The 24,136-nt window shown below is 38.1% G+C and overlaps 1 protein-coding gene across 4 annotated transcripts; it reads left to right on the top strand.

Moving 5' to 3' along the window:
- Window positions 1–2,543: 2,543 nt before the first annotated feature.
- LOC125245782 lies at window positions 2,544–24,093 on the top strand. Of its 4 annotated transcripts, XM_048156525.1 has the most exons (12): window positions 2,545–2,753; window positions 4,821–5,310; window positions 6,066–6,174; window positions 6,316–6,385; window positions 12,190–12,303; window positions 12,854–12,967; window positions 16,687–16,806; window positions 16,916–16,984; window positions 17,341–17,520; window positions 19,574–21,563; window positions 21,674–21,730; window positions 22,741–24,093. In XM_048156525.1, the coding sequence occupies exons 2-12, from the start codon at window positions 4,890–4,892 to the stop codon at window positions 22,953–22,955; spliced, it is 3,459 nt and encodes a 1,152-aa protein (XP_048012482.1). In that variant the 5' UTR covers window positions 2,545–2,753; window positions 4,821–4,889; the 3' UTR covers window positions 22,956–24,093. The 4 variants fall into 4 exon arrangements, with proteins under 4 accessions (XP_048012484.1, XP_048012482.1, XP_048012485.1 ...); XM_048156527.1 differs by lacking the exon at window positions 12,854–12,967 and having other exon boundaries at window positions 2,544–2,753; XM_048156528.1 differs by lacking the exons at window positions 2,545–2,753; window positions 4,821–5,310 and having other exon boundaries at window positions 6,107–6,174; window positions 11,061–12,303.
- Window positions 24,094–24,136: the final 43 nt, after the last annotated feature.

Genomic DNA, 24,136 nt, shown 5'->3' with positions numbered 1-24,136 from the left:
ATGGAGTGTATATTGAAGAGAAAAAAGCATTTTCGCACAAGTCTACAACCTAACAAAAAACAGGTCCTGAATACTTTCTGAATGTAACATTGACGACGGGCGATTTCAAGGCTTTTTCAGAGACCAGTTTTTCCAGAGGTTGAATATTCCAGAGTCAAGCCAACAAAAACACTTAAAGCCACATAGTTGGAACAAGAAGAGGATGTTGGTAGCAAACAACCCAGAAAAAATAGGATTAGAAGTCAAAGAGCACTATAGAAATTTCCAGGATCTGCAATGACATGTTAACCAAATGACTTGCAAAGAGTGTGAAGACAAAAACTAGACCAAACCTAGAGAGTTGCACTAACAAGAAGAGCAGAGACAAATGTCACGAGACTTATGGCCCCGATATACTTCAAACAAAGTTCTTTATCGTTCTTCGTTTAGGAGTAAACGAAGTTCGAAATGCGTGACCGGCGATATACTGTAAACGAACATCTGATGCCGCCAACACTGCTGAGAGCGACAGTTAGATGAATATGTAAATACAAGCTGTACACTTTCTTCTCAGTAATAAAATAAACAACAAAATGAGAAAACTGCAAGCATAAGAAAAGCATCTGATCATAACAGTATTAGCATGAGCTCTACAAATTAGCACTCCAGTCACGTTTATTTACATAGCACTTTATTCAATAGATTGATACTGTAAAGCTGCTTGCTTTTAAGCAAACATAAAAAACAGTGTCAGTGCCTCATTTCACCAGAAGCACAACTTCATTTTATACTATAAAGCGGCTATCCAGTGTGTTCATGTTTTCACCCGTGGAGATCTTACCTCAACAAACTCTACAGAAGAAATGAGTCAGAGAACAGTTCCATGCGAGTGAAGGCGGAGCCTCAATGCACACCTCCTATCACTGACCAATGGTAGTACGAAGGTGTTTTGCAGCTGGAGCTTGGCAGGCCGTTTCGAACTTTGAGGTGTCTATTGCCAGCTAATGTCACAGTCACCTCTCAAGATCCATAAAGGTACTAAAAACATATTTAAAACAGTTAACTACAGTGGTTCTACTTTAATATTATAAAGCAAAGAGAATACTTTTTGTGCGCCAAAAACACATAAATAATGACTTTTCAACAATATCTAGTGATGGCTGATCTCAAAACACTGCTTCGAGCATTACACTTACTTACACTATACTTATACTTACACTATTCGTAAGTTGAATACAGAAGGTGGTCTGGCAGAAGCTACATATTTTACTTTATAACTTATCAAATATGGATATTTTTCTTACACAAATGCGTCACTTCGCTCCAGAAGGCCTTTATTAACCCCCCAGAGCCATATGGAGTATGTTTATCATGGATGGATACACTTTCTTTAGCTTCAGACTTGTTGGCTGCCATTATAAAGCTTGGATGTGTCAGGATATTTATTAATATAACTCTGATTGTGTTCATCAGAAAGAAGAAAGTCTTATACACTTAGGATGGCTTCAGGGTGAGTAAAGCTGGGGGTAATTTGAATTTTAAAGTGATCTAGAGACTTTGCATCCTATCCCTTCACAGATGCAATTCATGTTTTGAAAGTCACTCCCACTCTTTACTGTGTAACTTAGATTTAGGCCATTTCTGGCATTATGATCACTTGAATTTACAGCTACATGTTCAAAATCAGATCTCTTATCGCACTAAAAACCTGTCACTCATGAATCATCACATTTGTCCGCTGATCCCTCGCGATTGGCTAAAAGTGTGGCCGGCAACATCCACATCAGCACCAGCTGACTCTGCAATAGCATGCAGCTATTTTTATAGCGATTCCTATATAGAAAAATCCTTTCCTGCCCTCCAGCTCCATTTCATGCCACAGCAATGACGTCATGTGTAAACAACCTATTTCTACCTCAACAGGGAAAGGATGGACAGACTCTTGTCTCTACTTAAGAGATTAATTAAAAAACAAAAACAAATATTTTTTTAATATATATATTAAAAGAAACTAAAAAAAGTCTCCAATAGCGTGTTGTTTATATCACAGCTCAGCCAGAGCCGTTGAGCTCTGTAAAGCCTCAGTTTCCTTCTAATCTCTAACCTTTTCTTCTCCTAATCTCCTCTATATCGCTTTAAAATATGTCATTCTGTGCAGAATTCAAATAGGTCCGATACGTATTATGATCCGCTCTGTGCTCTCTGTGGTGGAATACGTGTGTTGTGTTGTGTTGTGTTGTTTTGTTTTACAATTATTAATAATTAGTGCACACATGGATCTACTCTGCACAAGGTGTTTGTTCATTCAAATGTTCTGGACTGATGACGCTAAGTTTTTCCGTTCTTAAAATTATTATAAAATTTTTAGTTTAAAAGAACAAATATAGATAAATGTTACAATCTCTACATTTTATCAGCTATATAAACTAACTTCACAACTTTCCCTTGCACTGATATTGCAAGATATTTTCTTTTTGCTGTGTAAATGCATTTATATAATTCATATTCTTATTTGTATACTTCATATTCTCTTAATCTAAAACATGACTATAAGTGTTGGGGGGGAATGAGGGTTAAATATGTATTCCTCCAATGATTCAAATATGAATACCTTATTTAATTCTTATTATTTTTACTATGTGTGTGTTTTTACATGTAAATATCTATGCACTATATGATTTTAGAAAGCAGCTTGTGAATGGGACTTTTATTTTAGTCTGACGTCATAATACTGCGCCCAGAGCCCGCATCTATTGTGAATTGGCTGAAGAAAGGTTTGTTTTTAAGCATTTAACGTGTTTGAATCGATAAAAATCGTTCAACCTCTTTTTATAATGATTAGAGGCGATCTTAAATGAATTATTATGCATTAAATGTACAATTGCATTGCTTTAACATTAATAAACGTCATTTCTGTGAGAAAAGTGCATCCGCACATAAGTAACAGAAAAGGTGCGTCTCATTTCGCGTTCATCAGTTCACAGTAAACACGAATTCGGTCTCTGGATAAGTGCCTTTTGTTGCTCCGAGTCAACTGAATCAAAAGATTCGCGTAATGATTCAGTGATTCGAAGAGCTCGATTCAGCGAACGCTGCATGCAACGAAAACACAAACACACCTGTAATTAATTAAACTTTTACAAACCTATTGCAAATGAAATCTGTATACAGATAATTAAATACCAACTTAACTTATAAAATATGAAGAGCATGTATAATTTATGTTCTTAAAGACTTGTCAAAGCCTTCATGTTCTTGTTCTTTGGACAGTAAATCGGTCATTCATTTCTCCAAGTAAAAATGTTGCTTGTCTGGAAAAAAAATTTGATTTGTTGTTGTGTATATCTAATTTATTCTGAAGCAATATTATCATCAGTGTTATATTAACGTTGGCATATTTAAATCTGAATTTTGTAATAGTTACCCAAGGGCATTTGGCTTTTTGTCTTCATCTTTAATTTTAAATTCTTAAATTAGATCAGATAATGCATTTGATTAAAATTATAAGACACTATAGGGCTGTTACCAATCAAATTAAATCATTTACACTGAAAAATTACAACTACATTAAATTATGCTATGATATTCTTTTAAATATTTGTTAAATACCAATAGGAAATGTTGGGGAAAAATGCTAGTAACCGCTAGTAGTTGGCAGCAATTGACTGTCTAAAGAATTAGTTTACGTTAAAATAAAAATTGCCTCAAGCTTTTCATTTTGGTGATCAAAGATCAGATTTAAGGGATAAAATTATTGTCTATAGGGGGACTTTAAAGGTGCCATCCATCGAACGTTTTTTACAAGATGAAATATAAGTATAAGGTGTCCCCTGAATGTGTCTGTGTTCAGCTCAAAATACCCCATAGATTTTTTTTAATACATTTTTTTAACTGCCTATTTTGGGGCATCATTAAATATGAGCCGATTCATGCTGCGGCCCCTTTAAATCTCGCGCTCTCCCGCCCACGGAGCTCGCGCTTGCCTTTAACAGCATAAACAAAGTTCACACAGCTAATATAACCCTCAAAATGGATCTTTACAAAGTGTTCGTCATGCATGCTGCATGCATACATCGGATTATGTGAGTATAGTATTTATTTGGATGTTTACATTTGATTCTGAATACGTTTGATAGTGCTCCGTGGCTAACGGCTAATGCTACACTGTTGGAGAGATTTATAAAGAATGAAGTTGTGTTTATGAATTATACAGACTGCAAGTGTTTAATAATGAAAATAACGACGGCTCTTGTCTCCGTGAATACAGTAAGAAACGATGGTAACTTTAACCACATTTAACAGTACATTAGCAACATGCTAACGAAACATTTAGAAAGACAGTTTACAAATATCACTAAAAATATCATGATATCATGGATCATGTCAGTTATTATTGCTCCATCTGCCATTTTTTGCTATTGTTCTTGCTTGCTTACCTAGTCTGTTGATTCAGCTGTGCACATCCAGACGTTCTGCCCTTGTCTAATGGCTTGATCATGGGCTGGCATATGCAAATATTCAGGGCGTACACCCCGACTGTTACGTAACAGTCGGTGTTATGTTGAGATTCGCCTATTCTTCGGAGGTCTTTTAAACAAATGAGATTTATATAAGAAGGAGGAAACAATGGAGTTTGAGACTCACTGTATGTCATTTCCATGTACTGAACTCTTGTTATTCAACTATGCCAAGATAAATTCAATTTTTAATTCTAGGGCACCTTTAATTTGTACTGCAGCGGGTGGCTAATAACTCTGATTGACTTCTGATTGAGACGCACCCAGAGATGTAGTGTGATTTATTTTTCTGTCTGTTAATTATTCGCATTTTAAACATTACAGTTTCCAAATACACAGAAAAACTCCTGCAGTGACTGAGATCCATGTGACACACTATTATAAAGATGGCGAATGAAAGTGGAGAGTGAAGACATGAAGATTGAAGAAACATTCAGAGTGAAACAAAAAGAAACTGAGGAACAAACAAATATGGCATTTATTAAAGAAGAGAGTGAAGACGTGACGATTGAACAAGTATTCAGTCTGAAACAAGAAGATGCTGAGGAACAAACAAATGTGTCATTTATTAAAGAGGAGAGTGAAAACATCAGGATTGAAGAAGTATTCAGTCTGAAACAAGATACTGAGGAACAAACAAATGTGTCGTTTATTAAAGAGGAGAGTGAAAACATCAGGATTGAAGAAGTATTCAGTCTGAAACAAGAAGAGAATCGGGAACAAACAAATGTGTCGTTTAATAAAGAGGAGAGAGAAGACATCAGGACTGAAGAAACATTCAGAGTGAACCATGAAGATACTGAGAAACAAACAGGTTGGTTTCATTCTCAGAGCTGAACTCAGTCATTTGATCTTTATTAAAATGTCCAGCTCTACAGAAGTGAATGTTTTTGAAGAATGTCATTTGAGTGAAAGCGGTTTTATTTGACATGGAGCAGATCGCCTCGTGGATAAACATGTTGAGATCACATGACCAGACAAATACTAAAGCCCTGAGTATACTTAATTTTTTTTTTTATGCACAGCCAAACAAAGTACAAAAATCCGGCTATATGTTCACCCCCGCGTACGTGTAAAAAAAAAAAGAAGTATACTTTGGGCTTAATGCTGCCTTCAAGCAAACATAAGAAGATCCCACTTCCACACTGAACATTTGTATTAAGATGTGAAGTCACAAATGAAATTAGAAAAAATAATACATAAGTAGAATAAACAAAATTATTTGGAGTAACATTAAAGGGGTCATATGATTCTGTTTTCAAAGATCATTACTTTGTGTATTGGGTGCAACAGAATGTTAACATGCTTTAATGTTCAAAAAATAAATTTTTCACATACTGTACATTATTGTAGCACCTCTATGCTCAGTCTTTCAAAAATGTATCGATTTCTACAAAGCCCATCCTTCCTAGAAGTGCAGTGTGCTCTGATTGGCCATCTGACCCAGTGCGTTGTCATTGGCCAAACACGTCAAGTGTGTGTCGGAAATGTAATGCCCCTTAACATAATCGCGAGATTCATCCTTCACAGCAATTATAAAGACCGTTACACTTATAATTATGTCTTCAGTTTTACCATACCAGTTCGAGCCCGAGTCGGATCCTGAAAATGCAGATGAACAAGATGATCAGTCAGAACATCCTTTGCAAGCGCGACTTCAGCAGGACGTTTCACAGTGGTAAGTTTTTAACTTAAACTCTCTTACCTTTCACATCCCATGTTATAAAGGTTTGATTTGGCATCTTCACTGTAACAATAAATAACAATAACATACAATACAGTTTAAAAACACACTGGTGTATTTTTGTCGTTTATTTAGGTGCAGATGTGAAAACTGTAATAGAATGCCCAGGGAAGTTGAAAATGTCTGCTGCATGGAAATACCGAAGGTACTATAATAAATTACTACATAAAAAAAGTTGTGTATATATTATGTGCATAATATATATATATATATATATATATATATATATATATATATATATATATATATACACAAACCCGATTCCAAAAAAGTTGGGACACTGTACAAATTGTGAATAAAAACAGAATGCAATGATGTGGAATTTTCAAATTTCAATATTTTATTCAGAATACAACATAGATGACATATCAAATGTTTAAACTGAGAAAATGCATAATTTTAAGGGGAAAATAAGTTGATTTTAAATTTCATAGCATCAACACATCTCAAAAAAGTTGGGACAAGGCTGTGTGGCATCCCCTCTTCTTTTTGTAACAGTCTGCAAACGTCTGGGGACTGAGGAGACAAGTTGCTCAAGTTTAGGAATGGGAATGTTGTCCCATTCTTGTCTAATACAGGCTTCTAGTTGCTCAACTGTCTCAGGTCTTCTTTGTCGCATCTTCCTCTTTATGATGCGCCAAATGTTTTCTATGGGTGAAAGATCTGGACTGCAGGCTGGCCATTTCAGTACCCGGATCCTTCTACGCAGCCATGATGTTGTAATTGATGCAGTGTGTGGTTTGGCATTGTCATGTTGGAAAATGCAAGGTCTTCCCTGAAAGAGACGATGTCTGGATGGGAGCATATGTTGTACTAGAACTTGGATATACCTTTCAGCATTGATGGTGCCTTTCCAGATGTGTAAGCTGCCCATGCCACACACACTCATGCAACTCCATACCATCAGAGATGCAGGCTTCTGAGCTGAGCGCTGAAAACAACTTGGGTAGTCCAGATGACATGGCGTCCCAGTTTTCCAAAAAGAACTTCAAATTTTGATTTGTCTGACCACAGAACAGTTTTCCACTTTGCCACAGTCCATTTTAAATGAGCCTTGGCCCAGAGAAAATGCCTCTGCTTCTGGATCATGTTTAGATATGGCTTCTTTTTTGACCTATAGAGTTTTAGCCGGCAACGGCGAATGGCACAGTGGATTGTGTTCACCGACAATGTTTTCTGGAAGTATTCCTGAGCCCATGTTGTGATTTCCATTACAGTAGCATTCCTGTATGTGATGCATTGCCGTCTAAGGGCCCGAAGATCACGGGCATCCAGTATGGTTTTCCGGCCTTGACCCTTACGCACAGAGATAGTTCCAGATTCTCTGAATCTTTGGATGATATTATGCACTGTAGATGATGATAACTTCAAACTCTTTGCAATTTTTCTCTGAGAAACTCCTTTCTGATATTGCTCCACTATTTTTCGCCGTAGCATTGGGGGAATTAGTGATCCTCCGCCCATCTTGACTTCTGAGAGACACTGCCACTCTGAGATGCTCTTTTTATACCCAATCATGTTGCCAATTGACCTAATATGTTGCAAATTGGTCCTCCAGCTGTTCCTTATATGTACATTTAACTTTTCCGGCCTCTTATTGCTACCTGTCCCATATTGGACAGGAAGGAAACTTGGAACAAGAACAAGAGTAGAGATGGGCATACAAGAGATGCGTGGATCAGCTCTAATGTCACTGAATCTGCTGTTAAGAACAAACCATCCACCCGCACATGATTTTCTCTGATTTAGATCTCGGCACCCGATCGTCACATTACAATTATTCAAATTCTTAGTGTTAAGCGCGATGCTATCGTAACATTAGCTACACTGAAGTAGGTTGCTTTAAAAAAAAAAATCTTCTTTTGTATTTTTATATTACCAGTGCTGATGCCGCTCTCTCACGCATTGCAGTCTTTGATCTTGAAATGAGCTTGAAATGACACACATTCATTGTGTTTTACCACGAAATTAGAGTTCCGCGTCTTTATTAAAATCAACACATTAATGATTTATCTCTCATCCACCTGCAATTTTTGGAATTTTACTTTTTATTAGCCTACTTTACCCACCTGACCCACGGATATAACCGCAATCCGCACATACTCCGAGTCCTTACACGAAAACTCATTCTGCAACATGACCGTGTGTAGTTAAATGGACTAAACGAAGCTTCGAGGCAACTGATTTTGCCTCGATGATTTTTTTAATTCGAGTTACTCGAGGAATCGTTTCAGCCCTAATGTTTATACACACATACACTGGTCTACCCTTGTGGGGTCCAAATATTAATATGGCTGATAAGTCTTCTAGAATGTTCAATCTTCTGTTCAAAATCAATGCATTGAATTTCATTCTTTTGATGATTAAACATATCGTCCCCTTGGAATTATAAGATTCTATCTGACATTTTTGTCAAAATTGAGTTATTCACATATTCTTATTCTGTGACAACTTATTTACATTATGTGATGTTTTTTTTTTTAAGTTGTGTACATTTTGGGACTTTTTATTTAAAAAACAAAAAGGTTCTATCTACAAAGTCAAACTTGGCTCTATAAGCTTCTATCTGCATGAGCCAATCAGCACTTCGAATGCACAGAAGAGGACCAATCAGGACCAATCAACTTTATATGTTGTGTCGCCGGCTTTTTCCTTGACGACAAGAAAGATCACAGACACAAAATATCTGTGAGGATTATGGCACGCAACGCAAAGTTTTTAAGAAACCTCAAGATCGACAATTTTATTGACGATCTTGTCAAGGACAGCAGCCAGAATTCCAGGCAAGTTCAGTCTTTTTTTGTTTTGTTTTAGGTCTTGCTGAGGAGATTGTTTTCATACTTAAACACCACACTAGCCAGCAGCGCTAGCTTCATAGTTCCTGACATTGAGGCAAGCGCTAAGATAAAAAAAAAAAAACAGAAAAAACAAACAAACCTATTCTACTCAAATTAGTGCGGTTACAGTAAGTTATGATCGTTATGTGAACATGTGAAAGATCGTTAAAGCGGTTACCTCAGTATTAAAATGATTTCAGAATGATTGTAGCCTGTAATAGGGCTGCACGATTAATCGCATGCTATTCTCACGCGCATTTCGTCAGTAAAGCCGGTTCCCTGATTACCGCTAAATCGCCATCACCTGCTTTCAAATGAAGCGGCATTTAATAGACAGAGCCGTAGGTCACTGAAAAGCCACGCAATATCGCGTTCATATCGCAGATGAATCGCCTGCGATAATGAACGCGATATTGCGTGGCTTGTCCGTGAACTACGGCTCCGTCTATTAAAAGGCGCTGCGTTTAAAAACAGGTGATGGCGATTTAGCGGTAATCAGGGAACCGGCTTTACTGACGAAATGCGCGTGAGAATAGCATGCGATTAATCGTGCAGCCCTAGCCTGTAGGTACTCAATGGTATACCATGCTATTTTTTTTTTTTTCTATTTTTGTAATGAACATGACATATCCAGGAGGGGAAAAAGTAATGCTAGAAACAACAGCAGGAGAATGAGAAAGAGAGCACCAGGCAAAGAAAGTATGAAAAAAAAGCATCATCAGAGAATGGGAGAGAAACTGAGGCAGAAGAGGGAAGGAGCAATGTTGTAAAGGAGCAACGAAAAATCAGACTTTTAGAGAGAGAGGGAGAAACAAGCAGTCCAGTAATACCACGACAGAGAACAATAGAGAGAGGAAAGGTAAGAATCAGTCAGTCAGTCAGAATTGGTTAGTTTTGAGCTACAGAGGTAGTGGGCTAATAATAAGAAACTTCTGAATTTATTGCATGCCTATTTTTTACATCGTTGGTCAGCAGCAGGAAGCATAAAGTGCTCTAAAATGTCCTGGTATATGGCTTATAATGACCTTGGACCTCAGAAAACACAGTGGACCAACACCAGCAGATGACATGGCACCCCAAATCATCACTGACTGTGGAAACTTTACACTGGACCTCAAGCAACGTGGATTGTGTGCCTCTCCTCTCTTCCTCCAGACTCTGGGACCCTGATTTCCAAAGGAAATGCAAAATTTACTTTAATCAGAGAAAATAACTTTAACCACTCAGCCGCAGTCCAGTCCTTTTTGTCTTTAGCCCAGGCGAGACGCTTCTGACGCTGTCTGTTGTTCAAGAGTGGCTTGACACAAGGAATGCGACAGCTGAAACCCATGTCTTGCATACGTCTGTGCGTAGTGGTTCTTGAAGCACTGACTCCAGCTGCAGTCCAATCTTTGTGAATCTCCCCCACATTTTTGAATGGGTTTTGTTTCACAATCCTCTCCAGGGTGCAGTTATCCCTATTGCTTGTACACTTTTTTTCTACCACATCTTTTCCTTCCCTTCGCCTCTCTATTAATGTGTTTGGACACAGAGCTCTCTGAACAGCCAGCCTCTTTTGCAAAGACCTTTTGTGTCTTGCCCTCCTTGTGCAAGGTGTCAATGGTCATCTTTTGAACAACTGTCAAGTCAGCAGTCTTCCCCATGATTGTGTAGCCTACAGAACTAGACTGAGAGACCATTTAAAGGCCTTTGCAGGTGTTTTGAGTTAATTAGCTGATTAGAGTGTGGCACCAGGTGTCTTCAATATTGAACCTTTTCACAATATTCTAATTTTCCGAGATACTGAATTTGGGATTTTCCTTAGTTGTCAGTTATAATCATCAAAATTAAAGGAAATAAACATTTGAAATATATCAGTATGTGTGTAATGAATGAATATAATATACAAGTTTCACTTTTTGAATGGAATTAGTGAAATAAATCAACTTTTTGATGATATTCTTATTATATGACCAGCACCTGTATACTCTTCATTACACAAAGTCACATGCAGATCCAAGAGTTAAAGTAGACATAAGAGGACCAAGCAAACACACGAGAAGCCTGGCACCTACATCCATCTTGCCCAAACCAAGGGTACTCTCCAAACAGAGCATCATCTCAGAGGCAAAGATGAGTGACATTAAGTCCATGTTTAAATTCATGCCACTAGCAGATAGAGAGTATTATAATCTGTGTTTTAAAAATGAGTCTGACATTTTTTGTGATTATTTATATATATATATATATAGTCAGTGAATCATTTATCAATGATTATTAAACTTTATGAATGAATTTGCTGAAGCATGTCTGTTTTCTTGCAGTTTTTAAAGTCTTAAAATGTCTTAATTTTTACAATATTAAGCCTTAAATGTCAAATAGTCAACAATTTAATTGATGGGGTCTTAATTACAACAATAAACGTTAGCATGTTATTTCGGCCATACTGATGTCTAGAGAGAAAGCCATTTTACCTGGCCCACTTTAGGTAGAATAAAGTCCTGCTCAGATGTATTGCAATAGCTGCTTTCTGTCTAAACAAAAGGAAGATTAAAGTAAGAATTTCTGCAATAATGTGTTTAATTACCCACCAGATTGGTACCAACAATTAGCATCTGCACTGGACAAAATATTTTGATCTGCCTTGCTTAATTTGAAATAAATATAAAATAAATGAAATAAATATAAAATAAATAAATAAATACAAAATATGAAATGTCATAGAAAGGATTAAATTTTACTATCTAACACATGTTGAGACATTGTTACAACATTAATTTTATGTTTCAAAACAAATTATGAGTAAACTAAATTATTGCTGCAAATAATGTTTTGGCAGATAGAACCTTATAATTCTAAGCGAAAAGTGTTTTTTAGAATTAGAAGGTTCTATCTGCATTTGACCCGTTCCAAAAATCCTCATTTACAAATTTGAGAGGATTTTGATATTGTATATTTAGAATACATTTAGGGTCCTTGTTATTTTCATGTTTGAAAGAAACTTGTTCCCCATATAAGTTTTCCTATATGTATTGCAAAAATTTTGAAGCTCAATATCTCAAAACTGCTCAGAACGCAGATAAAACCTTAAAATTCCAAGGGGACGAATTATTAAATGTAATTCATGTTACAGGTTGATGGTGGGCATTCTACCAGTGTGGCCTTTGAACACAGCAACAAGGAACTGGTGGAAAGTTCCAACACAAGGATACAAGACACCAATGAGGTTTCCCCTTCAATTCTGAAGGTGAGTCTTCTTGTTTGGTGAACATGCCAATACACTTTCACCATTCAAGTGGGAAGCAGCAATCATATTCCAGGTTAATGTTACTTATCTTGTCCAATGGCACAAGTTTGTTATTTGTATTTGCTTCAGTGTTTGTGTAGTTTGAAAAACACTTTCTCTGGTTCACCCTTGTGGGAACCATGTATGACATTTAGGCTAAAAACCTACTTTAAAATGTTACATTCCTATTCATTTTGTTCTTATAATGTGAAAAAATCCTTTTAATTGTTGTGTCTCTTTTAGTATTGCCCAAAACAGAGTTCTTCCACTTGGTCATATGTTAGTGTATAAGTACATATTTATACACACATACACTGGTCTACCTTTGTGGGGTCCAAATATCAATATGGCTGATAAAAACCTTTTAGAATGTTTAATTCCTTCAGTTCAAAATCAACAATGCATGTCATGCAATGTTAATGTCTTGATGATTGAACAAAAGAGTTTGCATATGAATTGGTCATTGGTCATGGTTTGAATTCACAATTATTAAATGTAATTCATGTTACAGGTTGATGGTGGGCATTCTACCAATGTGGCCTTTGAACACAGCAACAAGGAACTGGTGGAAAGTTCCAACACAAGGGTACAAGACACCAATGAGGTTTCCTCTTCAATTCTGAAGGTGAGTCTCAGGGCTCTACACTAACCTTTTCCACTGGTGTTACTTGAGCTACTAACTTTTTTAATTACTGGCTCAAAAACATGATTTGGTGTCACAAATGTTTTCGCTGCGTGCCTATGACCTAACTTTAAATCCCATGAATGTCATTGCTGGTTGTTACTGACAGCATAGGAGATTTTCTATTAAAGGGGGGGTGAAATACTCAGTTTCTGTCAGTCTCATGTCAATCTTGAGCACCTATAGAGTAGTAATGCATCCTTCATATCTCCGAAAAGTCCAGCAGATGGAGGCGTATCATGTGGGTGGAGCTAAAGAATGACGAGCGCGGTACGTCCTGATTTTGCTGAGTTAGATGCGTTCCATATTTTGTTGATCCTGGAACAACATTCCAGTCTGAAAATTTAGTCTTAACCCTATTCCTAAACCTAACCCTACCCATAAATTATTCAAAAAATCAGAGGGAAATGATAGATTAATAACACTGATGTAGAAGCACCAATTCATGATTTTAAGCCTAAACTTGACATAATCTGTAAAATTGTCCCTCAAATCTGATTGGTTGATTTGAATGTTGTTCCAGGATCAACAAAAATGTTGACCCAGCGCATTGAGTGTTGTTGTGTTGAGTGCGTCTGAAAGCTGTGACATCCTTAAACGTGGGGAAAAAACGTTCTCCAAAATAAACGATGGCTATCAATCAGATTCAGCCATACGTATTTGATCCAGAATCAGATTCCGAGGCTGAAATTGAACAGGAGCAGCAACAACAACAACTACAGCAGGACGTCTCTATGGGATGCACTGTAACTATATATATTTGCTTAGCGGCTTGTGTAAATGACTAATTATGCAAGGTCTCGAGTTTTTTTTAAAAGTTGAAATGATTTTAACTTGAGCGCAGCGTTTTTATAACGTGTCATGCGCGAGTGTTACAATATTTGTGTGCGTTTACTCATGGTTTATGAGGACATGATTTGGTTCACGGACTATTGTATGCGACTACTGTAGCAAGCGGACTGGTTTTGCACGTCAGACTAGTGCGTGTTTACATAGAAAAACTATGGAATAGTAGCGCATTTGAATGAAGAAGCGCTCTTCGTGTGAACGTCCCCTAGGTTTAATATGAAATAATTCATTTAGTTCAACATATTTTCCCACTCTTTGTGTATTGCTGTTTGGAGTGGTTTTACAATAAACAAACAGACATGTATCGTGGCCAGCTAAACAAATGTATTTAAACGCACACCATACATCGCATGCTCCATTGATAAATTAACTATACGTGCTCATGTTTTTTTTCTTGATGTGCACTTACGCGCCGATAGCCGAAAACACACAGACATTTGAAGCAGTTTTACTCACCATCTGCGGTTCCAACGCACGACCGTGAACCTTTATCGTTGGGAGCGCTCCATCCTTCAGCATTAGACGAGTCAGCATTAAGACCTGTGTAGGGACTCGTTCGACAGACGTTACCAAATGGCTTCATCAGCCAGAGGCATGATTGAACAAAGCTTCATTTGGTCCAAAAAGATCCATTTCCTGAAGTGATGACGTGACTTCTTTTAACAAAGGACTCTGTCTAAAGGACTTCTTAGCTCATCAACAATAAACTAATCAGAACCCATCACGTGGATTTGATCACATTGTATCTATTGATTCTCTCACAAAACCCTCTTGTATTATCGGACGGAACAGGAAAACACCCATCAACGGATTTAAAGACAAATCTGTCCTATCAATACCTCCCTTGTGTGGCCGTCCATCGTGACCCGGTCACCCATGACTCCGGTCAAAGTTAAACTATGCTTAGGACTCAATCTTGAATCTCAAAAAGGGACAATTGTCGATTACTTAAAGTATTAACTATATCCAGAATAACATTTGCTATGATGTGATTACTAATATGTTGGAGTCAATGCTTTATATGTTTGTAGTCCTGTATGCATCGTCTTTCTCTTATAATCATTGTTTTAATTAGGTCAGTCTAGTAATATGTGTGTAAGAAGTGGGTCGTGTTTGAGCTCTAAATACAGAGTTTATAATTCTCTGTAATTCTGTGTGAATGAAACATTGAAATTCAGTATCAGGAAAATATTAAGAAACTTTATAAAGTTGTTAATCAAACAGGAGAATGTTCTGCAGATATCACGCGGTGTGATCAATGGACAATAGACGAGGCGGGTCTAATCTCCGTAGCAACGTCTCATTGGAGGATCGCATCTGAAGGATGGACCCAAATTGCTCCTTTAAAACTATGCTTTCCCAATAGCCAGTTGTCAAAAAGATATGTAAAAGATACGTCAAAGAATCGATACGCTGAAGAAGGGTTGAAGAACCCATCTAACTGCCGTGGCTGATTTCCATCTGACAGTCGCTGACTATCTTCATCCACGAGCCGCAACAGCCGTCACATCCCGAACCCTGAAACACTCCGTTAAACCTTTTGACCAAAGTCTCCAAAGAAGAGAGCCGCTCCAGCCAGACTCTCAGAACAGCGCGTTTCACCAGCCAATAACCTTCTTCAAAGCTTCCGCGCAGCCCAACGAAGGGCTTTCCCGAGAAGACGTCACCTGAAAGACAGCCAATCCAGAACGGGATTCCGCTGTACACGAGTCACGGAACAACCCGATTACCTCAGCTGTCACAGCAAACGCAGGTACAGGCAAACTTCTCTCTCTCTTGCTGGGAACTGGTGAAACTCCTTTAAACCTAAAGAATCAAGCCAAAGCTCTGCTTTTGTGATTTTCCTCAGGTTATGAGTTAAGTTAGCACTGAACTTGGGACTTTTCATAACTCATCAACTCCGCGAATGTGTGTACATGTATGTATGTGTGTGTGTGTGTGTTTAGCCTTAGTTTTCTGTAATCATTAGAAGTAGTCAATAAATCTTGTTTTGATTTTTCACATATACGAGTTTCTTGTGCTGTGTATCAAATTACTGCCTTAAACTTAAAAGATCCTAAAAGTTACCTCTTGCTTATAATATAATAATTACAATAATAACAATAATCATAATAAAATATTGTTACTGTTGGCCGCAGAATAATATTTTATCCAGAATTGGTAAAATACTCTAACCTCAATTTTCGCTGGACGAATAATTGATGAAGTGTTAAATATTAATTCTGAATCATTTACAGTGAATCATTTACAGTTGATTCAATTCTTATTCCCTGTAACAATTAAATTGAGCTAATAAATAGGCTAAGTCATTACACCTGTGCAGCGCGGCCAACAACTTCCCTAAGCCGAGCAAAGCGCTCTCTCGCCCTTCCGGGAGAATTGCCCGTACAAGGAAATTCCACCCTTGTTGACGTCACGAAGACCCATGCTCGAAAAAACCTTTCGAAACTTGTGATAAACCGGAAGGAATATTTTTGCCACAGAAATACTCCATCAAACGTCCAGCTTAATTTTTGAAACTTTGTCCATGTTTAGCATGGGAATCCAAGTCTTTAACAGTGTAAAAAGCTCAGTATGCATGAAATAGCATTTCACCCCCCCCCCCCCCCCCCCCCCTTTAAAACAGTTATGGTGATTATATTATTTTTGTGATTTTTTTTTTTTCATCCATAATTATGTCAGTTTTTCAATCATAATCACATCTTTATTTTTGAGCATTACAATAATCATCAGTGTATAGATTTATAACCATTTTCATTTCCAAGTTCTTTTTTGCGTAAAACATTTGTTATTGCAATTCTATATTTATACAGGTTACAAAGAAACCGACGAATTCCTTAGTTGATTACACAGACTCTGATGTCAGCTCTGGACCAGATTTTTCTTCTCCACAACCTGATACGGTTTCAGATTTACCATCTAGCAGCATACAGGTTGGTTCTTTCTGATTTGCATTAACGGTTTCATTTATCTATTGTTTTCATTACAAAACTGGACTTTCAGTAAATGTCATCTTGTTTATAATTTGTTTCTCCTTTATAGCATCTCAGTAGTAAAAGTACTGTGGAAGGAGAACATGTGCCACAGCTTAGAAGGACTAAAAGCATTCTGGTAAGGCAAGCAGCATTTCTACAGAGAGTTGTTCTATTTATAGGCACCTTTTGCATGTTTGGTCCCTATTTAGAATTATTCTCCATTAGTCAAGTCCAATGTTTTATGTGGTGAAACTGTGTGAATATGCCATTTTTACAAAAAAAAAAAAAATGCCTCTTTGACAGCTTCGCTCTGTCATGTACATTTTAAACATGTACATGCTCTAGCTTTATATTTTTATTTGTAAATTATTCATGATTTCCCCAAACAGTTTTATTTATCAGCCACTGACACATTGTAGCGTTTTGTAAGAAAATAGCACAATTATTCCTCAGAATCTGTGATATTTTAACATTTCATTCATTGTTTTTAAGATGGAGGAGACTCTTAATTGGTCTGAAGAGCATTTTGACAGTCCAGATGAAGAAAATATTCAAACGATTGTGCCCCAATTTAAGCGGACAAGAAAAAGTTTTGACTCAAGTACAGATGAGGAGGAAGATAACGTTGTACATAAAATTGAGCCAAGACTTAGGAGGTCAAGAAGAATTTTGGTAAGCAGCCATAGTGCAAGGCATGATGTGTAAGAATGTATGTTCCTTGATAGTGTTGTTTCTGAAAATCTACACTGTTACTATGAAAATGTTTTATAATATGCATTACCCATGATCAGTGCAACAAATTGCATCAATAAGTAGGTTAAGTATTTTTGCCAGTAAGGCCGTGTGTCCACCAAAGCGTTTTTAGCCAGCTGAAAACGCTAGGCGCTCTGCTTAAAATGCCTAGCTGTGAGCGCTTGAGAATGCTTCAGCTGCGCAGCGTTTTTTTTTGTTTTTTTTTTTAGTTGAGATGCTTTGTTGCTATGATACGAAATATCCGCGGCACTGTTACTTATCCATGGGTTTCAAAGACGTCACTTCCGCTATTCACTGTATGTTGGGAGACCAGCAATATTAATTTCTCATCCATTTTGTTCCGTTCTCTGTTGATGTCGTAGTACAGCAAGAATGTTGTGACAGTTGGTCAGTGTTGTATTTGTCCCGCCCCTCCTCCACTATGATTGGACGGCTGGCTAAAAAGTGACAATGATGAGCGCAGCGTTTTACTCAGTTGAACATTCTTCAACTCGAGGCGACCGGTAAAAAACGTCAATTCCGCGGCGTTCCCATTGAAAAAAAATTTTAGTACGCTAGCAGCTGGAAAAAATGCTTTGGTGGACACACGGCCTAAATCCTTAAATGGCAAGTAAGCAAGCCTTTTTATTCAGGCAATACTCAGGGCTTGAAACAAGGGGCTCTATGTTGCAACTGCAGCACAAAGCCCGACGCAAGCTGTGTTTGCTAGTATAAGACCAATGCAGTTGTCAATTTCCCATCAAGCACTCACGTCGTTAAAATAGCAAATCGCCCTGTGCTCATTTTTGCGCTCATGGGCGTGCTGGTCTTACAGGGAGGTGTGTTCAGGGTAATTCTTGGCGTATTGCTATCTTAAAACATCGGAAGGTGATCGCGCCATTGACCCACAAAAACCTGGTCTAAAGTCAATAGCGCGCATTCTAGTATTATTTTAACAGCGCATCAGTGAAATGCGCCTCTAGGAGAGAACAACTGCAGACGATCGAGCTGCTTAATCTGTAGCCTAGTAAGAAAGCTCAGCGTGTATGTAAAAGTGGATATTTAATCACATTGCATTTTTTAACATAGATGCAAGCTAGGGGATTCGTTTTGCCTTTATGGTGAAAACACTTGAACTGTTACTTCATTATAGGATAAAACGAAACCAAGGACAACAAAAACGTTCTTGTGTTTCTGTTTTTATTGTGAATTCTTAAAGTGACCAACTCAGTTTCACAGGCGGGGAAGACAACGGGTCATCCGAATCTTTCCTGACTGCTTAGCAAATCCGCCATCATAATAGCAATATTCCATGGTACAAACGCACCTGGCTCTTAAAGGGAAATGGGAGATGACACTCTGATCGGATTATTGCATGTTACTCCCAAACCACACCCAATTATTATTTATGCAACGGAGTACAACCTTTATAGACCATGCGCCCGGCGCACAGACACTTTTTTCCGCCGTCAAACCAGCAAAAGTGAATTTGGACATGCCCAAATGTGTACTGTGCTAAGCTGTGCACTTAGATCATTAAAATAGGGCCCAAGGTCTGTCAAAATAATGAATCCATTGAGAAGCTTAACTTAGCCAGTTACTATGAGCACAATTGTAATACATTCCTTTTGTTTAAGACCCACGTGATTTTTATTACATTCAAGACAGATTTACATTCAAGCGAACAAGTCTTACTTTAAAATGTTAACATTTTTATGTTCAAAATTATTAAGAAATGTAGACTTGCAAGAACTAAAAAAAAAACATCAGAGATGAGAATGCGCAGGATAAAATAAGGTATTCTTACAGAATTATGTTTTTATTCCGTAACTTTGTTGTGAACAACAACAGGCTTCAGCCATGAAAATGGAAAACAATTCTAACCAATAATATTTAGATTTGTAGTCATTTGTGTAGCTATAATTAACCTACTCATGTTGTATTGGAAAAACCTAGTTGTGTGTTGTATAGCTTATTTGTTATGTTTTTATAGGTTAATCAGAAGATTTCTGTTGGATCTGAAAAAATAAGTGAATCAAGCCAGGACAGTGGAGAAGAATATGTTCCATCCACAAGTGGGGATAGTAACGTGAGCCCAGAACTATCATTAAAAAGTCGAGCTGATGCAACAGTACGTTGTTCACTTCCATGCAAGCGCAAATTCAAGACATCTCTTGCTAAATTCCAGGACAATGACAGAATTGCTGCTATAACACAAAGCCAACATAATGCTCCTGACAGCACCACATCAGGTAAAGCAACAGTTGGAGATGTATCAGTACTTGTTCCTGCTGTTGTCAGAAAGAGTAATGGATCTCGAATGTACAACAAGCGACAGCACTGCCTATATTGTAGATCAGCGGTCCAAAAAATGTCTAGACACTTGGAGCGTGCTCACTCAAAAGAGATTGAGGTTTCAAGAGCATTGAGTTTTCCAAAGGGATCCCATCAAAGGAAATTGCAGCTTGAATATCTGAGAAACAAAGGAAACTTTGCACATAATGCTGAAGTTATAAAAACAGGGTCTGGAATTCTTGTTCCCTTCAAACAACCAAAAGAAAAGTGTGAGGGTCAAGACTTCATTCACTGTGTGCACTGTCAAGGGTTGTTTAAGAAAAAAGTGCTTCGGAGACACAAGCAGAGCTGTAAATTCAAACCTAGCAGTGTTAAATCTAAACCTGGAAAAACTAGTGTCCAGTCCCTCTGTGCGTTTGCTGAACCGGCACCCTCTGCGGTTAGTGAAAGTGTTTGGAAGTTGGTGAGCAACATGACACAAGATGATATCTCTCTTGAAGTAAAAAATGATCTCTGCATCATGGAGTTTGGAAAACATCTATATAACAGGCTTGGAGCCGATGACAGCAAGCATGACTACATTCGTCAAAAGTTGAGGGAGCTTGGTCGGCTGCGTTTACATGGTAGAGAGGTCACACCACTGCAGACTATCAAAGATTATGTCACACCAGAAAACTTCATGCTAGCAGTTACTGCTGTAAGACACACAGCGGGTCTCAACGAGGAAACTAGCAAATACAAAAGTGCAACACTTGCTCTAAAGCTTGGACGTGAACTGAAAAATGTGTCCATGCTCCTTGAAACCGATGCAATGATGAAAAGTGATAATGATGGTGCAACAGCGGCTCGCTGCTTTCGTCAAGTGTATGATGCCAGGTGGAAGGAGCTTATATCAGCCAAAGCCTTACAGAGCCTCACAGAGTCCAAGTGGAATTCCCCACAGCTGTTACCTTTTACAGAAGATGTAAAAACTCTGCATTGCTACCTGGATGACAAGCGGCACCAGTTCTACAGTGACTTGACATCAGAGTGCTCATCTTGCAACTGGGCTAACTTGACAAAAGTGACTCTGTCACAAGTAATTTTATTCAACAGGGATAAAGAAGGGGGAGTCTCCAAAATGCTTGTTTCAACTTTCATCCTAAGAGACAAATCAGATCCTCATGAAGATGTCAATGTTGCTCTCTCTGAGCTAGAGAAAAGTCTCTGCAAGCATTTTGTGAGTCTTGAAATAAGAGGTAAAAGAGGGCAGAAGGTGCCTGTGCTCTTAACCCCTGCGATGGTGGATTCCCTTGATTTGCTTGTGGAGAAGAGAAAAGAATGTGGAGTGGCCGATAACAACCCATACATGTTTGCACGGCCATATGCAGTGTCCCACTACAGAGGTTCAGATTGCATCCGTTACTTTGTGAAAGCTTGTGGAGCCAAGAACCCTCTCTCACTCACCTCTACAAAGCTCAGTAAGCATGTTGCTACACTCTCAAAAGTACTCAATCTCAATGACACAGAGCTTGACCAACTGGCAGATTTCCTTGGCCAAGACATCAGAGTCCATTGCCAGTTCTATCGCTTACCTGAGGGCACTCTCCAGCTTGCGAAGATCAGCAAGATTCTCATGGCCCTTGAGCAGGGGCGTTTATCAGAGTTTAAAGGAAAGACCCTAGATGATATCAACATCGCTCCAAATGGTACCAATGCCTTTTCCATAGACAAATATAAGAAAATGCAGATATTGTTTATCCAGTACACTCCGAATAGCGCTGTGATGGCTTTGTCACCTGCCTTCTTTTTATTTTAGAGACAATCCTGTGTGACAAAGAAATCCAAGAGGCCAGGCTGAAGGAGAACATGCCAGGTATCTATTTCAATACTTGCTGTACTTGTAGATGCATGTCTGCATCAGTTTTTTTATCAGGTATTTGCTTCTAGAAAGATATGATTTGAGGTTCAGTATGATTTTTACTGCTCTTTTAACAGAATTTGGGTTATCAAAAAGGAATGTTCTCTTTCTTTACTAAGCCAAATCCTCCTCCTTTATGCTTCCACCTAGAATGGGGTGTAAACTTTGAGGTAATATAAAGCAGCAGCTTCTGAATTACTTTCCAACATCATAAATTAGGCTGTGTTTATCTATATCATGATGGTCAGAGCCTGAAGGAACTTTGGTTGAGATTCACAGGCCTTACATCACCAAAAGCTGACAAATATGTTTTAGAGTGTAGGGCTGCCAAGATATTTTGCAGATTTGTTTTTGTAAACAGAAATTAATCTAACCTCTCAACCAACTGACTAGTCAAAATTGAAAGTTTTACTGTGAAATGACTTTTCTAACCATGGTGTTTTCTTTGCGTTGCCATGCACTACTAGTATTGTACTCATCATGGAACAGTCAGTTATGAAGTAAACAAAACCACTACAACTGATGTCTTGTGGGGAGCAATTAGCATGGTGTGTGATCTGGGAAGTGACTGGTTGTACCTGACCAAGTTTATAACAGTTAGTTTAAAGGGCTGACCACTTAACCCAGGAGTGTCCAAACCCTTCCATGGAGGGGCTAGTGTTTGCTGGTTTTTTGTCTTTCACTTCAATTAGAGCATAACTAGGACCTAGACTGCCAGGTGAGGGGAGATCCTAACCAATTAGTGAGCTTCTCCATTAGCCTTGTACAAGGTAAAATCGAAAACCTGCATACACTAGGCCCTAACAGTTCTCTAACAGTATTTGTAGTGAAGAACCCAGTTTAATTTAAAGGAACTGTTTTGGCAGGTTATTTATTTATGGGTTTGGTTATTGGTTTGTGAGAATGCTAGCCAAACTTTATAAATTTGTCCTGCTTTCAAGTTCACTAATTTCATTCTCATTTAGGTCGCAAACCAGTCAAGAAAAAGAATTGGCAGAAGGTGGAGGTTGATGCAGTTGAAAAACACATGATGCACTTCATTGAATCCTGTCGTGTTCCAGGAAAGGCTGCCTGCGATTTGTGCCTCAAATCTGAACCGGAAGCCCTAAAACGGAGGGACTGGCTGGCTATTAAATTTTACATCAAAAACCGGATATCTGCTCTGCAAAGAAAAAATTGAGCTATGCTCCTGAGCTGGAAGTATAAAGTACACCCAAAGTATAAAGTTGTTAATGGCTAAATGTAAAATGGTCAGATTTTAGGGAATTTTAAATGTTTTCCCATAGTGAGTGCTTTCAACATCTGGACAAAATGTTGGATTTGAAATCAGCCTTTTTAGTTCTAAAGGTAAAGGATTCAGAGAGACAGGGTCAGTTTTATAGTTGGAGAGGGAGTGAGGTTGAACATTAGCAGCTACAGTATCTTGGACACAAGGGATACGGAGAACAAGAGACTAGTGACAGTGAGAAAAGAAAGGCAAACATTATTATGTTTTTTGCATTTTACTAAATATATTATCTTAATGGAACACTTGTGCTCTTATTAATATTTGGGAGAGGATAAAGTTTGATGTAGTTCCAAAATGCATGATGCACTTCATTGATTCCAGTTTTGTATGATCAAAGGCTATATCAGGTCATTGAGTCTTGTTTTAGGATATCAGGCCATTGAGTCATAGTTTAGGATTTCAGGTCATTGAGGATTGAAATCTATAGTAGTTTTAAATCTGAAGAATTAGTTGAGTGAAGAATCAACACCAACTGACAACTGTTTGTGATTCCTTAGGCTGCAAAGCTGGCCATGGCGCTGAATCCACCTGTTGTGGCTTTAAATCACTGCATGGGAGCTGTCGGTTTTGCTCCCTGTAAACTTGCGACATCTGTGGCATTGTGCTGTGTGATAAAACTGCACATTTTAGAGTGGCCTTTTATTGTGGCCAGCCTAAGGCACTGTGCAATATACTGTGCAATAATCTAAAATGTAGGGCTGCCAGGTAGAGTCTATAAAGAAGAAATAATGGTTAACATTACATTACAACACTTGCGTGTTTTAAATTGTGTACACACTCCTTTCCCAATTATATTGAGTTACCTGCATAACATTCCCAGGAAAGAAAAGACAACATTCTTTGGCGCAAAGCGCAGAATTACGCTGTGGAACGCCTCCAGTGATGAGGTCTGATGGTGAGGGCTCAGTTTTTCAACATCCTTCAGAATCCTCTTGTTTCTGAGGATCTTCTCTAATCTAGAGAAGGCAGTTGTTCCTGGTGGGAAAGTGGAACTTATTAAACTTTATATTTAAAAACAAACAAAAACAAAATTGACCTCCACTTTGCCACTCGCTCTGGCCCTGATGAAGAAG

Source organism: Megalobrama amblycephala, linkage group LG14 (assembly GCF_018812025.1).
Source record: "Megalobrama amblycephala isolate DHTTF-2021 linkage group LG14, ASM1881202v1, whole genome shotgun sequence".
Lineage (NCBI taxonomy): Eukaryota > Metazoa > Chordata > Actinopteri > Cypriniformes > Xenocyprididae > Megalobrama > Megalobrama amblycephala.
This window is presented reverse-complemented; position numbering and strand designations above follow the sequence as displayed.